This window comes from Nyctibius grandis, chromosome 11 (assembly GCF_013368605.1).
Source record: "Nyctibius grandis isolate bNycGra1 chromosome 11, bNycGra1.pri, whole genome shotgun sequence".
Lineage (NCBI taxonomy): Eukaryota > Metazoa > Chordata > Aves > Nyctibiiformes > Nyctibiidae > Nyctibius > Nyctibius grandis.
The window spans coordinates 27268284-27289251 of record NC_090668.1 but is presented as its reverse complement, the minus strand read 5'-3'; the positions used below and the strand labels follow the sequence as shown (position 1 = coordinate 27289251).

At 61.2% G+C, this 20968-nt stretch overlaps 2 protein-coding genes across 12 annotated transcripts in view; one reads left to right on the top strand and one right to left on the bottom strand.

Annotated features, from left to right (window-relative positions):
• Positions 1 to 12179, bottom strand: part of PPIP5K1 (diphosphoinositol pentakisphosphate kinase 1) — a 46856-nt gene extending 34677 nt beyond the window's left edge. For 7 of the 11 annotated variants that reach the window (XM_068410962.1, XM_068410967.1, XM_068410972.1 and 4 more), the window contains exons 1-11: positions 12142 to 12179; positions 7268 to 7437; positions 6822 to 6996; positions 5064 to 5259; positions 4891 to 4981; positions 3828 to 3913; positions 3454 to 3608; positions 2367 to 2468; positions 1947 to 2108; positions 686 to 807; positions 115 to 216 (exon numbers count right to left, since the gene is read on the bottom strand). In XM_068410962.1, coding sequence (XP_068267063.1) covers positions 115 to 216; positions 686 to 807; positions 1947 to 2108; positions 2367 to 2468; positions 3454 to 3608; positions 3828 to 3913; positions 4891 to 4981; positions 5064 to 5259; positions 6822 to 6968 — 1163 coding nt within the window. In that variant the 5' untranslated portion in view covers positions 6969 to 6996; positions 7268 to 7437; positions 12142 to 12179. Of the gene's footprint in view, positions 1 to 114; positions 217 to 685; positions 808 to 1946; positions 2109 to 2366; positions 2469 to 3453; positions 3609 to 3827; positions 3914 to 4890; positions 4982 to 5063; positions 5260 to 6821; positions 6997 to 7267; positions 7690 to 11182; positions 11204 to 11935; positions 12017 to 12141 lie in introns of those variants that run through there. The other 4 variants (XM_068410968.1, XM_068410963.1, XM_068410965.1 and 1 more) reach the window with 4 other exon arrangements.
• A 610-nt stretch (positions 12180 to 12789) lies between these two features.
• Positions 12790 to 20617, top strand: CKMT1A (creatine kinase, mitochondrial 1A). Its single transcript, XM_068410437.1, has 9 exons — positions 12790 to 12938; positions 16731 to 16929; positions 17354 to 17449; positions 17548 to 17769; positions 18300 to 18385; positions 19392 to 19515; positions 19678 to 19812; positions 20168 to 20293; positions 20462 to 20617. Exons 1-9 carry the CDS (start codon positions 12790 to 12792, stop codon positions 20576 to 20578), a joined length of 1254 nt encoding a protein of 417 aa, XP_068266538.1. The 3' UTR covers positions 20579 to 20617.
• The last annotated feature ends 351 nt before the right edge of the window (positions 20618 to 20968 follow it).

The window sequence follows — 20968 nt, the reverse complement described above, 5'->3', positions numbered from 1 at the left end:
CAGACACTACCAGGTCATCTGGCTCCCTGTCAGGGAAAAGCACGACACTACCATATGACATGTCCCTCATGTAGCCATCACCGGCATTCTTTTGAGAAGATGGCAGGTACTCACATGGTGCCTGAAGTTGTGGGGACAATGGGAATGTCTTCTGCCTCTGTTGGGATGGACCAGGGAATATGAAACTGGGGAGCCAATTCCCGCATGATTATATTCCTGCAAGAAGTTAGAATACAAAACTCACAAAAAATTCCCTTCCCTTGGTTCTCCACCTCCTCCTTAGTGGTCCAGCTGAAAGACTGAAGAGAGCCACAGAGTTTCCCCTCACCTTCCTCGCAGAGACATCTATCACACCATGGACTAGTTAGGGCACCCCAAAGGGACACCAATTTCCCTCACATCACCAATACTGCAGCTGGGCTTAGCAGCTGGGCTTAGCATCCAAAGAGAAGTCCTGTAAGATACACCTAGCTGTAGACAAAGACAGCTAATGCCAATGCAGGCAGGAGCTCCAGGGGCTAAAAATAATTAACCCATTCCTCCCAGAGCCAAGCTTTCACCTGCTGAACAAATGTCCCCACAGGAACCACCTGCAGACTTCCCCGACACACTGATCAGGGCTCCACGCTCGTTTCACTTTGCCGTGAGTCACCTTACCCGCTATCAAAACTTGATTTTTACGTACCCGAGGATTTTGGCACAGTCATCGTAATACTTCATGGAGTTCTTCACAAAGCTGAAGCCGTTCACATCGCAAACAAAGGAGTGGCCGTTTGCCCGCAGCAGGTCGAACCCGCACACCGTTTGCTGCAGGAGCAAGCAGAGGACACAGGACTCGGGCACGCAGCGAGGGGACGGCTGCCCAGCCGAGCGGGGCACACACGGAGCCAGCCAGCGCACACTGCCCAGCCCAGCTCCGCTGGCGCGGCCGCCCCCCTCCGCTCTCTGCCCGCCCCATGGGCCTTGGAGAAGCGTGAAACAGCCACTAGCCAGCAGTAACCGGCCCTTCAGAGGAACCTTTACACCCTCACAGCTCTATCAAAGGCCCAACCCACCAGCCCCCGGATTAAGCCATCAGGGCCACCCCCAGACCTCCCAGAGCTCTAAAGGCTAAGACAGAGCAGCTCCTGGCTCTCCTGCTCGACTCTACATCAACCATTTTGAACCAGACTGACAAGTGCAGACAATAAGTGGTGCAGGTAAAGACATCCATCCCTACGTGGAAAAGGCTACAAGCCCACAGCTGTACCAGAAAACTGCAAGGGCTGCGGATTGCAGCGGGGGCAGGAACAAGCAGCCAAGTGCTGCTTCTGCTGACATTGCTGAACATGGCATGTAGCCATACCAAGACTCACACTCTCTACTGGCCTGTAAAATAGAACACGAATGTGCACCAAAGACAGATCAAAAATAGAATAAACAACAACAAAAAAAAAAACACAGAAGAAAAGAAGACCAAGCTTTCCACACACAAACACAACCAGGAAACAGTAAAGGTGAAACAAGCACAGGTAAGATGTGTTTAAGAAAAGACTGGACATGGCACTTAGTGCCCTGGTCTAGTTGCCATGGTGGTGTCAGGGCAATGGTTGGACTCGATGAGCCCAGAGGGCTCTTTCAGCCTGATTGATTCTGTGATTCTGTGACAGCAGCAGGCTCAGACTCTGATATTAAATGCTCAGATGTATGCTGGACACCAGCCACCCCCCAGCACAGAGGGCATTTGCTGCAGGCCCTCCTGCCTTCCCAGTCATCTCTGACCAGCAAACTGCCATGGCCAGCAGGACCAGCTGCACCCAGCCAGCAGAGATGGCAACTGGCATCAGGCGTGGAACACTGCCACACCGGAGACACACCAGGGTAACAGAGCTCAAGCTTTAACACCGACCGAGATTTGAATCAGAATTTGTGGAGTATCCTGATTGCACAGGAGAGAAAACACAGACCTTAAAGGCTACACAGACTTTCCGGGCAACTAGTTTCTCCATGGCAGTCAGCATGACGGGGTAACGGATTTCTTTCCCTTCACTGTCCCGTTCAACCTTCCCGTCCAGGGCAGGGGATTTGCGAGCCTCTGCATGGGCATAGTCCGGCCCAACAGTGTACACCTGGGAAGAGAAACAGTTACACCTGACATAATCACCCAGACTAACTGCAGCTTCCAGAAGGTATTTCTGCTGCAGACACAGAGAGAAGACCAGACGGTCTCGCACGTTCTTCCTGTTATGACCTACAGAACACCCGCTTTGGGACCCAAGTTGGCACCTCACAGCTCAAACAAACAATCCAGACCCTGAGCAGGACTGCCCAACCTTCAGCTATCCCAGGTCTGGAGCAGGAAGGAGCTATTCCAGGCTTTTCCTTACCTTCACATCAGTGCCGTCTGTAGGCATGAACTCCTCGTAAATGTACGAGCCCGTCTTCCTCACGCTGCTCTCTGGGGAGTACACGCTACTGCGGCTGCCAATCTGAAAGCACAGAACAAACACCGCAGGGAAGAGCATGGGGCTCCTTTTCTTAGACGGAAGAAGAAAAGCCTGAGCTTCATCCCACATGCAGAGAATTAGCAGAACGCCTCTCAGAACCCCCAGCTGTTACAGCACATCTATTTATGGAGGACAAAAGAGACTCCAAAACGCAGACAGTAGGTATGTCCTCTTCCAGGCTTTAAAGAGCAGAAAAGTTATTATAGACCATTAGGTTGACTCCAATCACTACAAGGATATGGGACAAAAAACAGTGGATAAAGACCTAGAAAGTAAGGAGCCTAGCTAATCAAATGAAAATAAATGATGACAGGTGATAGTCCAATTTAACCTCCTTCCAGGGGAGCTGACTGATCTTATGGACAGAGGATGATGTTTTCAATTTTAGTAAGGCTTTGAATACAACTGGCATGCCCGTATGTTAGCTAAGGAAACAATCATTTTAAGATTATTAATGGCAGATGCATAACTGATTGGAAAAAAGATATATCACAGCTATTAACTGTTCGCTGGCAAAGTGGAGGAAGTGAGTAAGGGCAGATTCCCTGTGGAATCTAGGAATAAATACTGCATTTATCACATTTGCAAGCTACACTAAGCTGGGGAGGGCAACGATGGTGTTAGAGGACAGGAATGTAAGTTTAAAAAAAAATCATCTCAATAAACTGAGGAAGTGATCTGGAAAAAATAGCATGCAGTCCAACACGGGACACAGTCCTCCATGACTGCTAGACAGGACACAGGTCAAACAGAGGATGGGGAAGGCGAAGTCAGCACCACCACTCAAACACATCCTTCTGCAGCTCCCAGGTAGATGGGGTTGAACTAAAAGTTCTATGAAGGTCCAGATTTCCTCAACACAAAACCTTCCCCTTCGCCTGCCCTGACACTCCCTCCTGAAGCCACACGGGTCTCAGAGCCACAGATCTGTTGGTTCCCACACCAAAACTGGAGTCCCTCTCCTCACCTTCCGGAAGAGCCGCTGGCTGCCCCCACCTGCTGACGTCGGGTAGTAAATATACACATTATGGTCTTCAGCACTGACCGGCTTCTCTACAAATGGCTTTGGGAAAACAGCTCCATTTACCTCCACGTGGTCCTCTCCTTCCACCAAGTTGCACTCTGAAGACAAACCACAGCAACAGCATGTTAGGAAAGGGTGAGACCGCCCCGGCGCAGAGCCGAAGCCCATCGGTGCTGGCCCGTCAGCCAGCTTTGCTTTTGGGACCAACACCCTTGTGAATCAGGCCTCTTCCAGCTGATCATCAGTACCTGTTCTCTGGAGAATATCTTAAATAGTACAGCGTGTGAAATGGCTTTCAGTAGAGCCTGGACACTGACCTTCTGGTCTATCAGGGTCTCGATTGAGCACAGCATAGCGGGGCAAGTCTATTCCCTCTTCTTGAAGGATCCGATACACTTCACGCCTGTAGAGGACAGACACAGTGTCAGACGAGTCTAGAAGGTCCTCAGCACGTGCCAAGGGAAAGGTTTCACGCCCACTGATGAAGAACAAAGTCAAATGAACACAAAAAAGCCTCATGCCAGAGTGCAAATACTTCTCAGCACATGCTCTCCAGATAAGACTTACAGGCTATGAGGCACGCCTCCGTCCTGCTCCAGAGATGTCCCAGAGTAAATCTCTACCTGGCCTAAACATGGATGCTCATTTGCTAGCACATGCCCAGCCCACAGCAACACACCAGCACACGCCACCTGCCCACATCTGCCCTCCCGCAGGGTGCCCTGTCACGCTAAGCTGCCCAACGCCCACGCCAGGCAGATGCAGCAGAGCCTCTTTTCATCCTCTGTCAGCGGGGAAACCGCAATTCTTTCACTAGAGGTACACCTCGGGGTGCCTGTCAGCACCCACGGGACCCACAGGCATGGCAGGAGGTTTGGGGTCTGGTATGAGCCCTACCCACACGCAGCCAAAGCAGCCTGGCTGTATGCGCTGAAGTACGTGACTGCTGGTGGCCTCTACCAAGAGCGGACTGAGAAGCCTCTTGAAGTGTCTGACCAACGTACCCTCCTCAGAATCTGCTCCCAATTTCTGTCCCAGAATCCCATCCCACTACTCGTCTCTCCCACTCAGAGAGCAGTCTTTTTGTCTTAGTTGTGGCAGTCTCGTTCTGTGAGACCTCTCCCATGTCCTACTTCATCTAGCCATTCCTTGCAAGGCATTTGCACCAGATAACAAAACATGCCAAGTCTCAATGGTTTTACCCCCGAATCTATTCCCCTCCATCTTTTGGAGAAACAACCCCTAAAAGCCACTGCTAAGGTCCCCTTCCTCCCCATCTCACTCATTTGCTTGTGGCCAGGCAAAGTTCGCACAGCATGCTGAGGAGAGGAATCAGGCAAAGGAAGAGGGAAGGGGCTCCAGTGGATCACAGACACCTACCTGTCCTGGATATAATACTGCATATCAAGGTCATTAATCAGAAATGGCTTGCACAGCTTGGCATAAGCAACTGCTTTATCCAGGGGGAATCCTGAAATACAGGGGGGGAAGAATGAGGGGAAGCTCCCTTGCCCAGATCTCAAGTAGGCCAAGGCCTGCCACAGACTTCCTACCTTTGGAGTGGAACGATATGAGGCAGTCACAAGAGGGCCAGTTCTCCACCGGTTCATTCAGAATAACATCTTCCCCCATAATCACCACTGTGATATACTCAAACTTGCACAGACGCTCCAGAATCTGTGTCATGGGCTTTGACTTGGACTTTTTGGTCATGGCACAGATTCCAACCACAATCTGCCGCTCAGGTGGCTAAGGGAAGACAGAGATCAGTTTAGTACAGGGTCAACCACTCTACTGAATTTAAACTGTAACAGTGTAGCGATGCAGCAATGCAGAACAAACAAGGGATTTCTTCCAACCTTGTGCACTCACAGCTCTTGCTAGACTCAAACCCATACACACTTCCAGCCCCCACTACAGTCCACTGGGGACATCACTAAGGAGCAGCTCAAAACCACCGCTTCTTTGCCAGGTAGTATGTTCCACCTCCTTTTACTGGGCACCAATGCTAAGGTCGGAAATAAATATCTGGTGTCTGAACAAGCAGCAGGGACTGGAATCCCACATCATGTTCTCTGGCCCATAACTCACCAAGACAGCTGGTGGACTTAGGCAGGCTCAGAGAAGAGCCGCAAATGTTTTATAGCAAAAAAGTCCAGGAGCTCAATCTGTCTTATCTGAGAGAAAATGAAGGGGAGATGACAACAGTAAATAGCCATGAGCAGAAGAGAAACAGTAGCAAGTGCTCTTCCATATATCTGACACAGCTACAACAAGATCCAGTGGGACAAAGTTAAGGTGCGTGAGTCAAGAGAGAAGGTGTGCATTCAGAAAGCATTGGTCACCACAGAGGAACAGGCTAAGGTCTGTGGTGGACTTTCCGTCACCATCTAGAAACCCCAGACTGGATGTTTTCCTGACACATTAACTCTGGCTCAGGCAAGATTAAACCCAGTGAGATCATCTGAAGTGATACACACAGGACTGTGGGTTACCCAGCACAAACAACTGTGGCTTCAAACTGTGAGCTGAGACTTTAGAAGTTACAGCACTGACTTGCAAAGCCAAGGTGCCACAGCACAAACAACATCTGGGAAGTGAAAGGGGTTCCAAATCCTTCACCACACCTGATAAATAGCTCCTCACTGAGCATCAAGGTACACAACACTGCGTAGGTTTGAAGGAAGCCCGTGTGGGCTCCTAGGTCAACAATCCACTTGCCATGAAGACTCGGGGTACAGAGGCAATGGAAACGACCACTGCACTGGTGTATGGTCTCAGCAATTCACACAGTCAGCTGCAATGTCCCTGCAGCACCCAAGACCCATGTGCAGAACAGCAAATGTAACATTTAATATAACTCTGAACAGGGGACAAAAGCAGTCAGGAGCTGGAGATCATTCTCCTTTCTGCATCCTGTTCCTGGAGGTTACAGAAAAGAATAAATGCTTCCTTTCTGCAGATACACCTTTGCCCTTTTCACAGTTCCCAGAGTTTTCCTCAAATGTTTCCCTGGTGAAACAGAAAGGCTTACAAGTGCCAGGGTTAAGTTGCTAGGACAAAGAAATCCGCTATTGTACCTGAAAGACCTGCAAGCGAAAAGGCTAGGACCGACTGCAGCACGAGGCAACAAGCACAGCAGCACAATGCAACACGTCCCGTCAGAAAGGACGCTGCTGTTCCCCACAGCCTGGTGCCACGTCCCCTGAAGTCCCGAGTGCCTGCGGCCTCAGCAGCAGCCGCGCAAACCCCGGCTGAGACCCGGGAATTCGGCACAGATGCTCCGAGCCAGAACGCCGGGACCTCCTTACCGACTCCTCCTCTTCATCGTCTTCAAAGAAATCTGTTTCGTCTCTCTTCATGTTTGATCCCAGCAAGTCTGTCTCATCATCCCTGGAACCGACAACAAACCTGGGAGTGGAGTTCTCGCCCTCACTGGAGGTCGTCAGGGACGACATTGCAGCTGCGGTGGCCAACCATCCCGCTCTGGAATCACAGAGAAGGTCAGATGCAGGGCGAGCCGGGGGCCGGCTGCGCCACTGGAAGCGGGTGACAGTGGGGAGGGCAGGGACTGATGTGGAGCCCAGGGACGTGCTGCCCAGCGCAAGAGGAGGGAGTAGGAAGAGACCCTGGGGGTGGGAGGGGACCTGGGACTCAGGACCATTTCAGACAGGCAGCTCCATTGTGCAATTAACCCTTTGTACCAACTGGGAAAGGGACAGTGCCACTGCCAGCGCTGAAATCCCATAAACCTTACAATGATGCATGCTCCACGCTGCTGTTTAAATCATGGAAGGGGACAGCGGACACTCCTGCAGGCTCGTACACCCAAAGACATCAACTGGGACTCCAGAAGTTAGGATGAAGCTTAGGACAGTGACGGTGACCTTCCAATCGCCAATTTTCATCCTTTCAGCTCAAGAAGACCTACAGTAACAGAGAGACCAGATGGAAAGGTGCATGAGTCCGCGGGGAGGAGGGAAAAGGAAGAAGTGACAACTCTTTGGCAGGGAAAGAGGACACAGAGGAAGCATCAGCAGCAGTCTGGGTTGCAGATCAGGCTTCTGGGTTTGCAGGCTGGCTCCGATTTACTCTGACCGCAGCAGCCCATCACCGGGACACGAGCTGTGCTTTATGAACGCCAGGAAAGGAGCGTGTCGTGCCCTGTCACCTACAGCAGCACTGTCTGCCGCAGAAGAGACAGAGTTTGAACGCACAGGACGCGTGACCCGTACACACCAAGGACACAGCTGTTCACCCCTGACCATAGCTGCACACACGTAAATGTCAAGCCGTTGCCCTTTACCGTGCTTTCCCCAACTACAAAGTGATGAAAAGCACTCCTCCCACGTAAGTGCGTGCAGCCTTGAGACGGGGACGTTGTGAACACCTCACGTTACCAAGTACTTCCTAAAAATGGACGTGAGACACTCTCTACCGCTGCTTCTCGTGCTCTCACATGATGTCCAGCACCCCCAGACGGGAGTTACTGTGTTTCCTCCTCTTTGAGCACGCTTTCCCTTACCGCCAGCACACCGCAGGAGACTACACTGCCACACAGGGCTGTCAGTGCCCAGTCCTCTGGCAGCTCTTCTTCACAGAGCAGAGGAGGCACATCCAAACGCCACCAGCCTGCTGCCAGCACGGTGAGAACGCCCTCGCCAAGAACAAAGGAGGGAGATTGCCTTAATCCGTGCGAGCAGGGTGGGAATGGGCAAAAGAAATACACGCACACACAGAGAGCAATCCAGCTGCTTGTGAAATTCCCTTGGAAATAAGAGCAAAAATAAAGCATGCCTCCAGGCAGAAAGGCTGTGCACGCCCCCAGAAAGGACACGAGATGTAACAGGACAAGCTCTCAGAGAAAGCACAAGAGCAGAAGCGCTCTGGGTACGGTCCCGTGGCCGCGCCACCGGCACCGGTTCGACAGCAAGCCCCTCAGCTAACGAGCCAGATCTACCGGGGGAGCCAACACCAACCAGAGCGGTGGCACAGCGAGCCCAGACTTTGCACCTACCGCACCAAGGACCATCTCCTCCGCCCAGCTCCCAGCTCACCATGGTCTTTGCTTGGGCACCGAGCCCCGTGCCGCCTGCGCCCACGCAAACCTCGAGGCACAGCGCACACCCAGCGCAAGAAGCGTCCCAATCAGCGAGCGCCAGAGCTGGGATTCACCATCAGTGCTCTCTGCCCGTGGGAGCGACAGCGCTGGCAGACCCAGCTACGCAGCATCTCCCCCTGTGCTCCACGTAGCCCTACCATTTCCACGCGAGGACAAGCGCAGGATCCCCGACGTGCTCAGGAACCATCTTCATCCCTGTGCCCTGCTGCCTCAGCACGCCAGTGCAGAACGAGACCTTAGCAAGTACACTATCGGCTCGATGGCTGATGATTTAATGAAGTAAACCATGCAAGAAGAGGAGGAGGGTTGTTTTCTCCAATCGCTTACTCTCCCCTCCCTCCTGGAAAAAACAGATCAAGCAGCAGGAAAACCTTTGCCCTAAGAACTAAGAAAGCAACGAGTTCTCAAGATTCCTGCTCCTATCCCAGAAAAAAGCCTCTGCCTTGCTCTGTAGCTATTTCTAGAGGCCACGACATGCCATGCTCGGACCCGGTGAAAACCTAGAGCCCTGCTGAAGCCGATGGCCACTGACACATCACGCATCCCGTTGGTGTTACCAGGGAAAGCCTCAGGTTGTTTCTGGTGTGGGGAAAGGGAGAGGGTATAACCGAAACCTTTATCATGTTTCTCTTTAAAGTAGATCCCTTATGTGACTAGATTTATACCGAGAGAGACTGCAGACTCTTGATGAAACACAACTTTTAGCTACAGGCATAACTAAGGCATCTAAAACTCGGGCAGGCTGTTGCTCGTAAAGGGAGCTCTGTTCTGCTATCAAAGGCTAATGCCACCACGCCTGAAGCAGCTCTAGTGCTGGGCTGTCAAAGAGTTCACGTGCCAGGAGGGTGGCAACTGCCCTTACAGAAACGGTACCAGCGAGGCTCCTGTGCGGCGCTCAGCCCACACCACCGCCGCACCGCTGCTCCTCTTCTGCAAACCTGGAGCTGCGAGAGGCACCGACAGCACGCCGTGCTGACGGCTCTGCATCCCTCCCCCTGCTTCCTGAGCTAACTGCTCCCAGAGGCCGTATGTTCAGACCAGTCCCCACCTGCCGAGAGCGCTACGGGTCTCACCTTTCACTAGTCACAGCAAGAAAATTAAGGGTTGAGTTAATGCTGCTGGCTGTATTGTCCGAGAGAGACAAAACCATTAACATGGCTCTGGCACACACGCAAAAAAGGTAAAGATGGATCCGGCTTTGAGTACGGAATACTCAGGCTTGCCAGCCCCACCACAGATATACGAGGAAGTACACACCAGCCACTGCAGCTAAAGACATTCTTGCACGCTCTTCCAAGAAGGGCAGCTATGATCCGCTACACAATCACACCACAGGCTACCGCAATCACCTAACGGCAATCAGAAGCTGCTGACACACGACCTGACACTGAGATGTGGACCTTGCCTCTGTGTCCTGGGACTAATTCAGCTCCCTAGACTGCCCGGTATTAGCAATAAGAAATGAGACTGTAAGTTGTTCCCTGGTTGCCCAGCAGACCGTTCTGGTGCTGTTCAGATAAGGATGTTCACAGAGTAGAGACCTATTCTTTGTGCCCCACTTCTGAGGCACCAGAAATGTAAGACAGAAGAAGGTATGATCAGGTCTTGTATTAACTTTGTACTCAGTGTGGCATTAACCACTAAACCAGTGGGTTTGGGTGTTGGGTTTTTGTTTCATTTTGGTTTTTAAACAAAGCCTGCTACAGGTGCAGATGCACGATTCGAAAGCGCAGTCCCTGTGGTGGGGGGCTGAAGGACAAGGACCGCAGCAACCAACCGAGGCCAATCACGTCGCTGGGGGCAGCAGCCACAGGCAGCAGTAGAGGCAGCTCCAGGAGTGGAGACCAGGCCGTGCACCCGGGGGAGGCCCGCGGAGTACAGGGCACCGCTGCGCGCAGGCGGGCTGCAAGGGGGGCTTAGGTTATAGAGCCACAGCCTGACTTCAGCCAGGTCAGGTACCTGCGGGATCGTAACCTTTAAGAATACACATAGCTGGCGTTTTAAAATACTAACGCTCGCAATGTCTTGTTGAACTACCTGAAACTGCCATGGGCGCTAAGAACAACCAACCAACCGGAGCAAACAAAAAAACCCCAACCCTGAAAGTTCAGGCCTTGATCGGTGCAGTACCTTTGCCCAAAGAGTTACTCCCACTGTCACAAGGGCTATTTGTATTAAGGTTAATTACGTACTTACATACAAAAGGTGAAAGCTGTACTCTTATCATAGAGGCTTAATTGCTTCAGAAGAAAAAGAACACCTATTCCAGAGTTAATAATTAAAAGCTATTTGGACTTGGTGTATCAAGAAAGCTCCCCATGTTCTAGTAACACACAAGTTCAGTGCGTTCACAACCAGGAAGCTGAAGTCAAGCTTCCGAACGCACAGGTTTGAGCAGCGCTTTCGGTAACTCCAGATCTACCAGCACCTTCAGACCCAGACAGAGCACAGCGACGGCGGGAACATCTCGTGTTTCCTGACCAGCCGCTCCTCCTGCTAGACCACGCCGCTTGCAAACTTAGTAAAAACCTCTTGGTTTATCACTCCTACCTCTGAGCAGGTGGTGTGTTGCTCACAAAGCTGCGGTAGCAGCGAGATCAATTCTTGTCCCAGCAGATTGTTTTTAATGAGACTTTTAAATGAGATTTATGAGATTGTTAAGCGTGAAACGTCACAGCATCAGAATTTCTCTGGGACTGTAACTGTCAATAAAGGTTTATTAACGGAGGAACCGCTGCCGCTCCACCCTGCCCTCACAACCCAGGCACAAACCCCCGCCCGCCCGGCCCCGGCGCCCTCCCGGAGCCTGCCCGGCGCGACAGCAGCCCCGGGGGAGCGGCCCCGGGGGAGCAGCGCGGCGGCTCCTCCTCCGGGGCAGCTCCGGCGCCCGGCCCGAGCAGAGCGGCGCGGCCGCGAGCAGCCCGGCCCCCGGAGCCGCCCCAGCGCCGAGGGGCCGCACCGGCGCCGCTGGGCCGGGGGCACCGACGCGGACGGGCCACCCGCGGCGGCCTGGCGGGCCCCCGCTCCCCCCCGCAGCGGCCGCGAGGGGCCGCCGGGCCCGCTCAGCCGTGGCAGGGCCGGGCCCCGCCCGCCGCCACTCCCGGGCAGGGCCCGCCGCGCCCTCCGCCGAGCGGCCGCTCCCGCGCTCCGTGCCGGCGGGCGGGCCGCGCCGCGGGAGGCCGGGCGCCCCGGGCCCGAGAGACCCGAGCGGGTGGCGGGGAGCAGGCGGGCCGGGCTGGCCGCGGCAGCCCCGCGCCGGGGAGCCGGGCCCCGCCTCGCCAGGGCGCCGCCGCCGCCACCTACCCGGCGCTCCCCGACAGTCGCCGACGAGCCGGGCCGGGCCCAGTAGCGGCGCAGCCTGCCGCCCCCTTCGCCTCCCTGCCCTGGCCCGGCGCCGCCTCCCCCCGCCCCAGCCGCAGGCCCGGGCCCGGCGCCCCGGGGACGCCCCGGCGCCCCGCCGGCGGCAGCAGGGGGCGCCACGCCGGGCGCCGCCATTTCCCTCCGCTCACCTGCGGCCTCCGAGCGCACCCTGCGCTGCCGGCGCTGCCGCCGGCCAATCACGACCTGCTGACGGCCGCAACCAGCCAATGGGCGGGGAGGGGGGGCGGGCCGGCCGGGCCCCAGCGCGCACGGCGTGGCGGCCCCTGGCGGCGGCGGCGGGCGGTGCTGCGCGGGCGGGCGTGCCGCGCGCACGTGGGGCGCGGGCCCCGCGCCGGGAGCCGGCAGCGCCGCCGAGTCCGCGTTACCACGGCGACCGCGGCGCGCGGGTCGCCCCCGCCCCGCCGTATCCAGGACGACAACGGCCCCGCGACCCATCCCGAGCTGCGTTCCACACTCGGCTCCGGGCCGTTGGGGAGCCGCGTCCGCCGCTCCCGGCTCCAGGTGCGCGGACTTGGCCCGGCCGCATCCTCGCCGCCGCGGTGCCGTGCTGCGCCGTGCCCGCCCGCACCGAGCCGGCGCTGTCCGGCGCGCGGTGCTGAAGGCGGCGCGGCCCCGGCGCGGGGCGGGGCGGGGCGGGGCGCGGAGCAGGTGGCGGTGCCGTTGCGGCCCCTTCGTGCCCGGCCGCTCCTCGCCCGCCGCGCACCCTGCCGCTGCCGCCGTGCCCATTCCCATCGCCGTTCCCGTTCCCGTCCGCCTCCCGGCCCCGTCGCACCGCGATGGCCAGCACCTTCGCTCGCGCGCTCTCCGCCCGCCGCTCCGCCGGGCTCCTGGCCATGGTGGGCGCCGGCTCCCTCGCCGCCGGCTTCCTGCTCGCCCGGGACACGGTCAGCGCGGGCGACCGGCAGCGGCGGCGCTACCCTCCCAGGTACGGGGCGCGGGCGGCGGGGGCGCACGTGCGGGGGGAGCGGGCGGGGGCCGGTCCCCCGGCACCGGGGCGGGCGCGGGGCTGCCTCGAGCTCCAGCCGGGGCGGGGGTCCCGGGGCGGCGGCGCGGGCGCTGCTCGGCCACGAGCGGGGGTCACCGGGGCGCCGGGCGGCGGCGGGGGCTCGGCCGCGTTGGACGGAGCCGCCCCGCAGCGGGCCGCCGGCCACCGGCGCCGCGGGCCCCGCCGTCCCCGCGCCCAAGGGCACCGGAGCCGCCGCGGACGGGCCTCCGCACCCTGCCCGGCTGGGCCCTCCCGCGGGGCCGGGGCCGAGCGGGCTGCGGGAGCCTCCCCGGGCGCACCCCCGGGGCCCGCAGCCGGCTCCGGGCGCCAGCGTCCGCTCCGGCGGGGGCCCGGGCTGGGGCGGCCGCAGAGCACCGGGCCCAGCCGCTGCGGGGCTGGGGTCTGGGGGCACCTTCCGGGCTGCCGGGGAGGATGGGCTGGGGTCTGCCGGGGAGATGGGGCAGCCCGGAGGGACAGCCGGCACGGGTGAGGCCGTAGCCCGGCTCGGCCCCGTTGCCGGGGAGCCGGGAAGACTCGCCAACGTCCTGGTGGGAACAGGACGGAGCAAAAGGGCCCGTTTCTCCTCCTGGCGCAGCACCCGGGAGCTCGGTCAGCAAGAGCCGGTGTCGGGGCTGGGACAGAGGCTCCCCGGCAGCCCTGGGGCTGGCGGCAGCCCCTGGCCCGACCCCATCGGGCTGTACCTGCCTGCCGTCGGGACAGGGACTTCTCTGTCTGAAAGAAAAGGTTTCTGGCAGGCTGCTCGCTCTTCCATCTCAGGGGCAGTTTTAAAGGGGGCACTGGAGGGGCCGGCGGTGCTGAGCAGGCAGCCCCCAGCCTGCGGGCAAGTTTTGGGTGAAGAGGAGCCCTGAGATGTGCAATCAGGACTCCTGGGAGGTGGGCACGGGGCTGAGCCGGGCGCATGCACGGCCGCGGCCTGGCTTAAGGGTACTTTTGGGGTAATGCTGGCTCTGCAGGCGCCGCTGGCCCTATTTACACAACCTGCGCCTGATCTCGTAAGCCAGATTAGTGTCACAGCTGCAGCGCGGTGCTAAGGTTCAAGCTCTAGCACAGAAGGTCTTGTGTCACTCCCCCTTCGAAGTGCTCTTTGCCAAGTGCTGCTCCGGGGAGCCCAGCGGGCCCCAGGAGGGCCGGAGGGCTTCGCTGGTGTGGGCCAAGGCGTCACCACCATTCCACTCGCCACCGCTCGCCGGGGCAATAAGGAAGCCGGGCCTCGAGGCCAGGCAGAGGTGGAGGCAGGTCCTGCCCAGTGACACGCTCCCTGGCCCTGGGGAGTGTGGAGGGCCAAGGTGCAGGATGGGGGCTGGAGGCAGGAGCTGCCTGTGCCTCACAAGGACTGGGAGAGGAGAGGGACAGGGTGGCCACCAGCCGGTCCTTCTGCCTTGCACTGGCACTGGCTGCTGGCCTGGCACAGCTCAGAGGCAGGTCAGGAAAGCAGGAGTGGGTTTTCCTCCCCATCCTGATGCCAGCAGAGACTGCGCATGGGGAAGCAGTGGAGTGGGGAAGCAGGCAGCACGTTCCTGCTCCAGACACAGGCGGCTGCCGCGATCCCTGCAGCAAACAGCGAGCGGTTAGAGCGCGGCGCTGCGCTGCATTGCAGGCTGAGCGCCCGGCTCGTGCAGAAAGCTGTGGGCTGCGAGCTGGCGCGGGGGCTCAGACGTGCTGGGTCGGGCCGCAGAAACGAGGGGACAACAATGGAGCGAATTCAAAGAACGATGAAGGCTGGATGCTATTGTTTATTCGCCTCCCAAGAGGGCTGGATGAACAACTGCAGGGCCACAGACATCAGGTCTTCACTGAGTGAGGATGGGGAGGGAAGCACAGCAGGACCTGTGAGACCTGCTGGCTGGCGTGAGAAAGGCTCCTGCAGGCAAGGGCACGGGGGCTCGGGGAGAGCTGGCCTGTCCCCGCTAAACCTGGACACACAAGTGTCCCCGTGCGCACACAGAGCACCGGCTGTGCCCCTGTTGTGGCCAGGGCAGGGGCCAGGCTGGCCGTGCTGCAAAGGCGTTGCTGCAGCAGGATCGGTGCCTGGGGAGAACCAGCGGGTCAGAGTGTTGGTGCTGAAAACAAGGACGGGGCTGGAGGAGCAGCCAGGCAGCATCCATGGGAAGGAGGGGGCTGAGGGGAGTCTGTAGGAGGGGGTGAAATCAAGGGGATGTGGCTGAGAAGCTCTAAAATGAGCTTCCTGTTCGGCTGGGAAGGGTTTTGTGACGGTGCTGACACTTGGAAGGAGCCTGGGCAGAGCCCCGGGGGTGAGCCGCAGCATCGTGCTCGGTAGGGGTGAGCCCACCCACCTGCGGATTTTGCTCCTCTAGTTTTGAAGTTAAATAACGAGAGACGTTGGCAACAGCCTTGAGGGATCCGGGCGGCACTCGGTAGCTGCTCATCAGGGGCACCCCAGCGCAAAGGGCCACGCTGGGGGGCACGGGCACCCCCCAGGGAGGCGTGGGCAGGGACGTGCCGCTGCCAGGCGGGTCCCACGCAGGCACGGCGGACGCTCTGCAAAGCGCAGGAAGCCACAGGCAGTAGCCAAGCCGTAGGCGAAGGGCCAACGCGCATTCCTTGGCCGGCAGACGCAGGGGAGGAGGCGGCGGCAGCGACAGGACTCTGCATTGCAGCGCGGGGCTGGGCGCCACGGCCAGGCCCACCGCCCCGTGCGGGCGCCCGGCCCGGAGCAGGCCCTGGGCACCGGGAGGGTGGGCGGCTGCTGCTCCCACAGACCCGGACCTGCACTAGCCCCTGCTCCTCTTCTCCCACATGGACCCCACACAAGGCAGTGCCCCTCCTGGGAGAGGAGACTGGCGTCCCCAGGGCTGTGGGACCCCTCCAGCCACCAGACAGGTTGCCTGGGCTGACAAGGGCCAGTCCTGTGCCCCTGAGGCAAGCAGAGGCACCAGCTCCCAGCAGGAGGGATTTGGAGAAGGAGAGCACTGTCGGGGTCCTGCCCTGCCAATCCCCCCGCGCACGGAACAGGCACAAAGCCTGGCTGAAGGGGGAAGGAGGTCAGGAGACGGCCGCGCTAAGATGATTAGAGGAAAGCACCCCCCTAATACAATAAACTGCGTCAGAGCAGCGGTTCCCTCCGGATGCAGATCGGGGTCAGCCGCTCTCCTGCCCCACGGCACCTGGGGGCAGAGGGACAGGGGCCGGGGCCAGGGGCCAGCCATGCCAGGGCCCCCCGGCTGCACGCCCCACTCCACGGCTTGCTGTGCGGGCAGAGCCCGGTGCTGGGCAGCCGGAGCAGCCACCCTCCGTTTGGCTGGTGTCGGAGCAGCCCCAGGGAGGAGAAGGGGAGCGAGACCCCCCTCCGTGGCCTGGCCGCCCTGGCAGCCCATCCCCAGGCTCCTCCAGCTGCCCGTGCCCTGGTGCAGGGCTGTGGCTGACGTGGCTGCTGCCGCTCGCCCAGCCCAGGGCCCTGGCACACGGCTGATAAGGAGCCACACCCCAACAGCCGGGCCAGATTTGCTCGTGGACTCTTGTCCCTGTGGCAACGCCAGCCCTGAGCTCGGGCTGCTCCCCGCCCCTGCCGTGCCATGGCAGGGGCTGCCCTCCTGCGCCTGGCTGGCCCGTGCTGCTGCGGGCAAGCACAGCAGCTTGACCTCCCTCCCCGAGCTCCCCTGCCCACACCGGCCCTGAGGGTCTCAGGGGGGCACGGGCACGAGTGCTGGGGTCCCCCGGCCCCCGAGGACTCATCAGTCTCTCCCCCCGCAGCGCTGAGTACCCCGACCTGCGGAAACACAACAACTGCATGGCCAGCAACCTGACGCCAGCCATCTACGCCAGGCTCTGCGACAAAGCCACCCCAAACGGCTGGACCCTGGACCAGTGCATCCAGACGGGTGTCGACAACCCTGGCCACCCCTTCATCAAGACCGTGGGCATGGTGGCTGGCGACGAAGAAACCTACGAGGTGAGTGGTGGCCGCAGCCCTGCCGTGCCCCGGGCTCTCCGGGCTGCCTGCAGCGGGCGGAGGAGTCCCAGGACCTGTGGTACGTCCAGCAGCCTGGGATGTCATTGCCCACCTCCTCCTGCCCAGCCCCAGCGTGTCCCTGTGGGACACAGGGCTCCTTCAGAGCAGCCGTTCCCAGAGCCCTGCGCCATTGTCCCCCTTGCCCCTGAGCCCCACTTGCCTGGGCAGCGTTGGCCCCGTGGTTTGTCATTGCACTGCAGGACGTGCCATGGCCCCTGGTCACCCTCTGTGGCCCCTGGCCACCCTCTGCAGCCCCCCTGCTGCCACGTCCCGCACGCTGGCAGCGGGACTGCGCCGAGCTCACGGCAGGGGCTTCGTGGGGTGCTGGCTCGGCCGTGCTGCACATCGTCCCGCTTGCTTCCAGGTGTTTGCTGACCTGTTTGACCCCGTGATTCAGGAGCGGCACAACGGGTACAACCCCCGCACCATGAAGCACATCACAGACCTGGAAGCCTCCAAGGTGCGTGAGCCAGGGTCCTTCCCCGGGCCGCGGGGGACAGGGCCACTGCCAGCGCCAGCACCACCCCGTAAGTGCCCCGCGCCTCATGTCTCTTCCAGATAAAGTCTGGCCACTTCGACGAGCGCTACGTGCTCTCGTCCCGGGTCCGGACCGGGCGCAGCATCCGCGGGCTGAGCCTGCCGCCGGCCTGCACCCGTGCCGAGCGGCGGGAGGTGGAGAAGGTGGCTGTGGAGGCGCTGAACGGCCTCACCGGAGACCTGGCGGGCCGGTACTACCGCCTCAGCGAGATGACGGAGAAGGAGCAGCAGCAGCTCATTGACGTGAGTCGGTGCAGCTCCCGGCCAGCCACCCCGGGCGCCCGTGGGGCTGGACCCCTTCTGCGGCATTGCCTCTCAGGGGGGCTGTATCCTCCTTTCCCATCCCTGCTGTCCTGTGGGACCAGGACCCCCATCCCCAGCGAGGCTGCCCCACGGTGCGGCGGGTGCTCACGGTGCTGCTCAGCCCTCCTGAGCCAGAGGGGGATGGAGCTCGTGGAACCCAGCCCCAGCAGCTCAGGGCCCTCGCCGGCTCTTGCCCCGTGTCCCTGCCCATGCCCAGGGGAAGGTGGGCTTGTGGTACACGGCTGGTGCCCCACCAGCCCCTGGTACGGGGTGGCTGTGCACCAGCAGCCTTCTGCCTCCCTGGCCAGGCAGGCAGGGACTCCTGCCCGCAGGTGGGGACAGCCACAAGCTTGCCCCACCTGGGACAGCCGTGGTGCATCGCCTGCGTGGCAGGCTGGGGCTGGTGGGACAGGGTGCCCTGGCACCAGCCGTGCAGCCCTGGTGAGCCCACGCACTCTGCCTCCCTCCAGGACCACTTCCTCTTCGACAAGCCGGTGTCCCCGCTCCTGACGGCGGCAGGAATGGCCCGGGACTGGCCCGACGCCCGAGGGATCTGGTGAGGATTTGCCCCATCATCGGGCAGCCAGCGGGGCAGAAAGGCGGGGGACGCTGCTGCTCCGTCCGGCTGCCCCAGCACCACCACCTGCAGCCCCCAGCGCGTGGCCACGGGCCCTGTGGCCGTGCGGAGCTGGGCTCTCCCTGCTCACGCCTGACCTGGCAGCCCCTTGCGCGCTGCAGTCAGCAGCCAGACGCTCCACGCACAAGCCACAGCGTCCTCCGTGGAAGTGGGGCTTTGGAGCCAGCCCCAGCCCCTGCGGTCGGTCCTGCCCGCTCTCACCATCCTGCAGCACCTCGCGCTCCAGGCTGCCAAAACCCTGCGATTGCCTTGGGCTCCCCGGGCCACCCCCAGCGCTCCTCTGGGCTCTCTGCACGGTCTGCCTGCCCCCACACTTACCCTGCCATGATTGCACCTTGCTGGTCCCCCACGGGATCTCTGCGCAGCCATGCACACCCCACGCAGCATCCCAGGCACCCGCAGCGACAGCGGGCACATGCAGCCGCCCGCGCCGCCCTCGCTGGCACAGCGCCTCGTGGAAACGCCTCCACAGCACACGTGGTCCCCAGCTCCAGCCACCCCCTACCCCAGCCTCCCAATGTGCACCCGACGCCTCACGGCCGCCTCGCTGCCTGCGCGGTGCAGGAGCCGTGCTCCTGTCCCCAGCCCAGGCAGGGTTGGCACCACGCTGGTACCACGCTGCTCCTCCCCAGCAGCGCTTCCCTGTGCCCATGGCACTGGAGCCAGCACCTGGCACCTGCAGCAGCGCCCGGGGGTGAACACTGGCCCGTCCCAGCAGCATCTCCTCGCTGGCTGCCTCACTGCTGGTCTGGGCTCTGGCAGCAGCTCCCAGCCATGGGCGCAGGCACAGCACCAGGGCCGCGGGGCAGCACTGGTACCATGGTCGCAGGGGCAGAAGGGGCACGGCCAGGACTGGCATGGATGGCTGGGTGGGCACGGGGGCTCTGCCGGCCGCTGTCGCAGCTGAACGCTGCCCTGTCCCTAGGCACAACAACGAGAAGACCTTCCTGATCTGGATCAACGAGGAGGACCACACGCGCGTCATCTCCATGGAGAAGGGCGGCAACATGAAGCGCGTCTTCGAGCGGTTCTGTCGGGGCTTGAAGGAGGTGAGCACCCGCCAGCCCCCACTGTGCCAGCCCCACGGACAGGCGGATGGGGGCACACGGGGCCGCTGCGGGGCTGGGCAGCACTGAGGGGCAGGGGGGCCATGCCAGGGGCTGGGCCCCCCCCGGCTGGGGGCTGAACGGCTGCCTGTGCCCCTCACCCAGGTGGAGCGGCTCATCCAGGAGCGAGGCTGGGAGTTCATGTGGAACGAGCGGCTGGGTTACATCCTGACCTGCCCCTCCAACCTGGGCACTGGGCTGCGAGCGGGGGTCCACATCAAGCTGCCACTGCTCAGCAAGGTATTACCATGGCCAGTTTTGTGGGGAGCCAGGCCAGGGCTGTGGGGAGCCCCGTCTGCTGGGGCACGGGGAGCCCAGCCACACGGGAGGGGTGGGACTGCATGGGACCGGGCCCTGGACCCCACTCAGGTTCCCCCAGGCAGCGTAAGGTCCAGCCCACCCTGCATCCGCGGCTGGAGGGGCCGGGGACGCGGTGTCAGCGTGGGCCTGCCCAGGGCAGGGCTCCCTCGGGATCACGAGCCCGCTGTCGGGGTGCTGTGAGCGGCGGGAGGGCTGCCCGGGGAGCAGCGGCTGCAGAGCCCCGGCTCCCTTGCTGCCGGTCCCCCTGCGCACCGACGCCTTCTCCGGGCACCAGGACAGCCGCTTCCCCAAGATCCTGGAGAACCTCCGGCTGCAGAAGCGTGGCACAGGCGGCGTGGACACCGCGGCTGCGGGCAGCGTCTTCGACATCTCCAACCTGGACCGGCTGGGGAAGTCGGAGGTGGGTGCTGGGCAGAGCTGCCTCCGGGGAGGGAGGTTCTGGAGCGGTGTGTGCGCGGGTCTGCGGCACCCGGACGGCTCCGGGGCCGGGGCGGCAGCGCCGGTGGGGCCGGCCGGGTGCCCCGCTGGTGCGGGTGCCCCGAGTCAGACCGTGTCGCTCCCGGTGCAGGTGGAGCTGGTGCAGCTGGTGATAGACGGCGTGAACTACCTGATCGACTGCGAGCGGCGGCTGGAGAAGGGGCAGGACATCCGCATCCCCTCCCCGGTGCCGCAGTTCCGGCACTGAGCTGCGCCGAGGCAGCGCCAGCCCCCCCGGACCCCGCTCCCCCCGTAGCTTACGCGATCTCTGTGCCCAGCATGTCGCTGCGTCCCGTGACCCGCCAGGCCGGACCCCATAAACGTGCGCTGCCGTAGCCCTGGCTCGCTCTGCTCCTTACCCGGCACCCGCCGGTGGCCCCAGCGCCCCTGCAGAGGGGCACCCGCCCGGGTCTGGGTTTCGTGCGCCTGCCCTGAGCCACCGCTGCCCCGGGGAGGGGGCGGGGGGGCCGCCGGGGCTGCCCCGGGCCGGGGGGGCACAGAGGGGCACGTGGGCAGGGGCCGGGGCTGGGGGCGGCTGCGGGAGCAGCTCCGGCGCTGGCTCCCCCCGGGCTGACCGGAGCGGCCCCCCCCCCACACA

Coding starts and splice junctions, on each gene's coding strand:
- CKMT1A (XM_068410437.1), top strand. CDS start 12,790: ATGGCCAGCACCTTCGCTCGCGCGCTCTCCGCCCGCCGCTCCGCCGGG. Junction 17,770..18,299: donor AGCAGCAGCAGCTCATTGAC/GTGAGTCGGTGC, acceptor GCCTCCCTCCAG/GACCACTTCCTCTTCGACAA. Junction 19,813..20,167: donor AGCTGCCACTGCTCAGCAAG/GTATTACCATGG, acceptor TCCGGGCACCAG/GACAGCCGCTTCCCCAAGAT.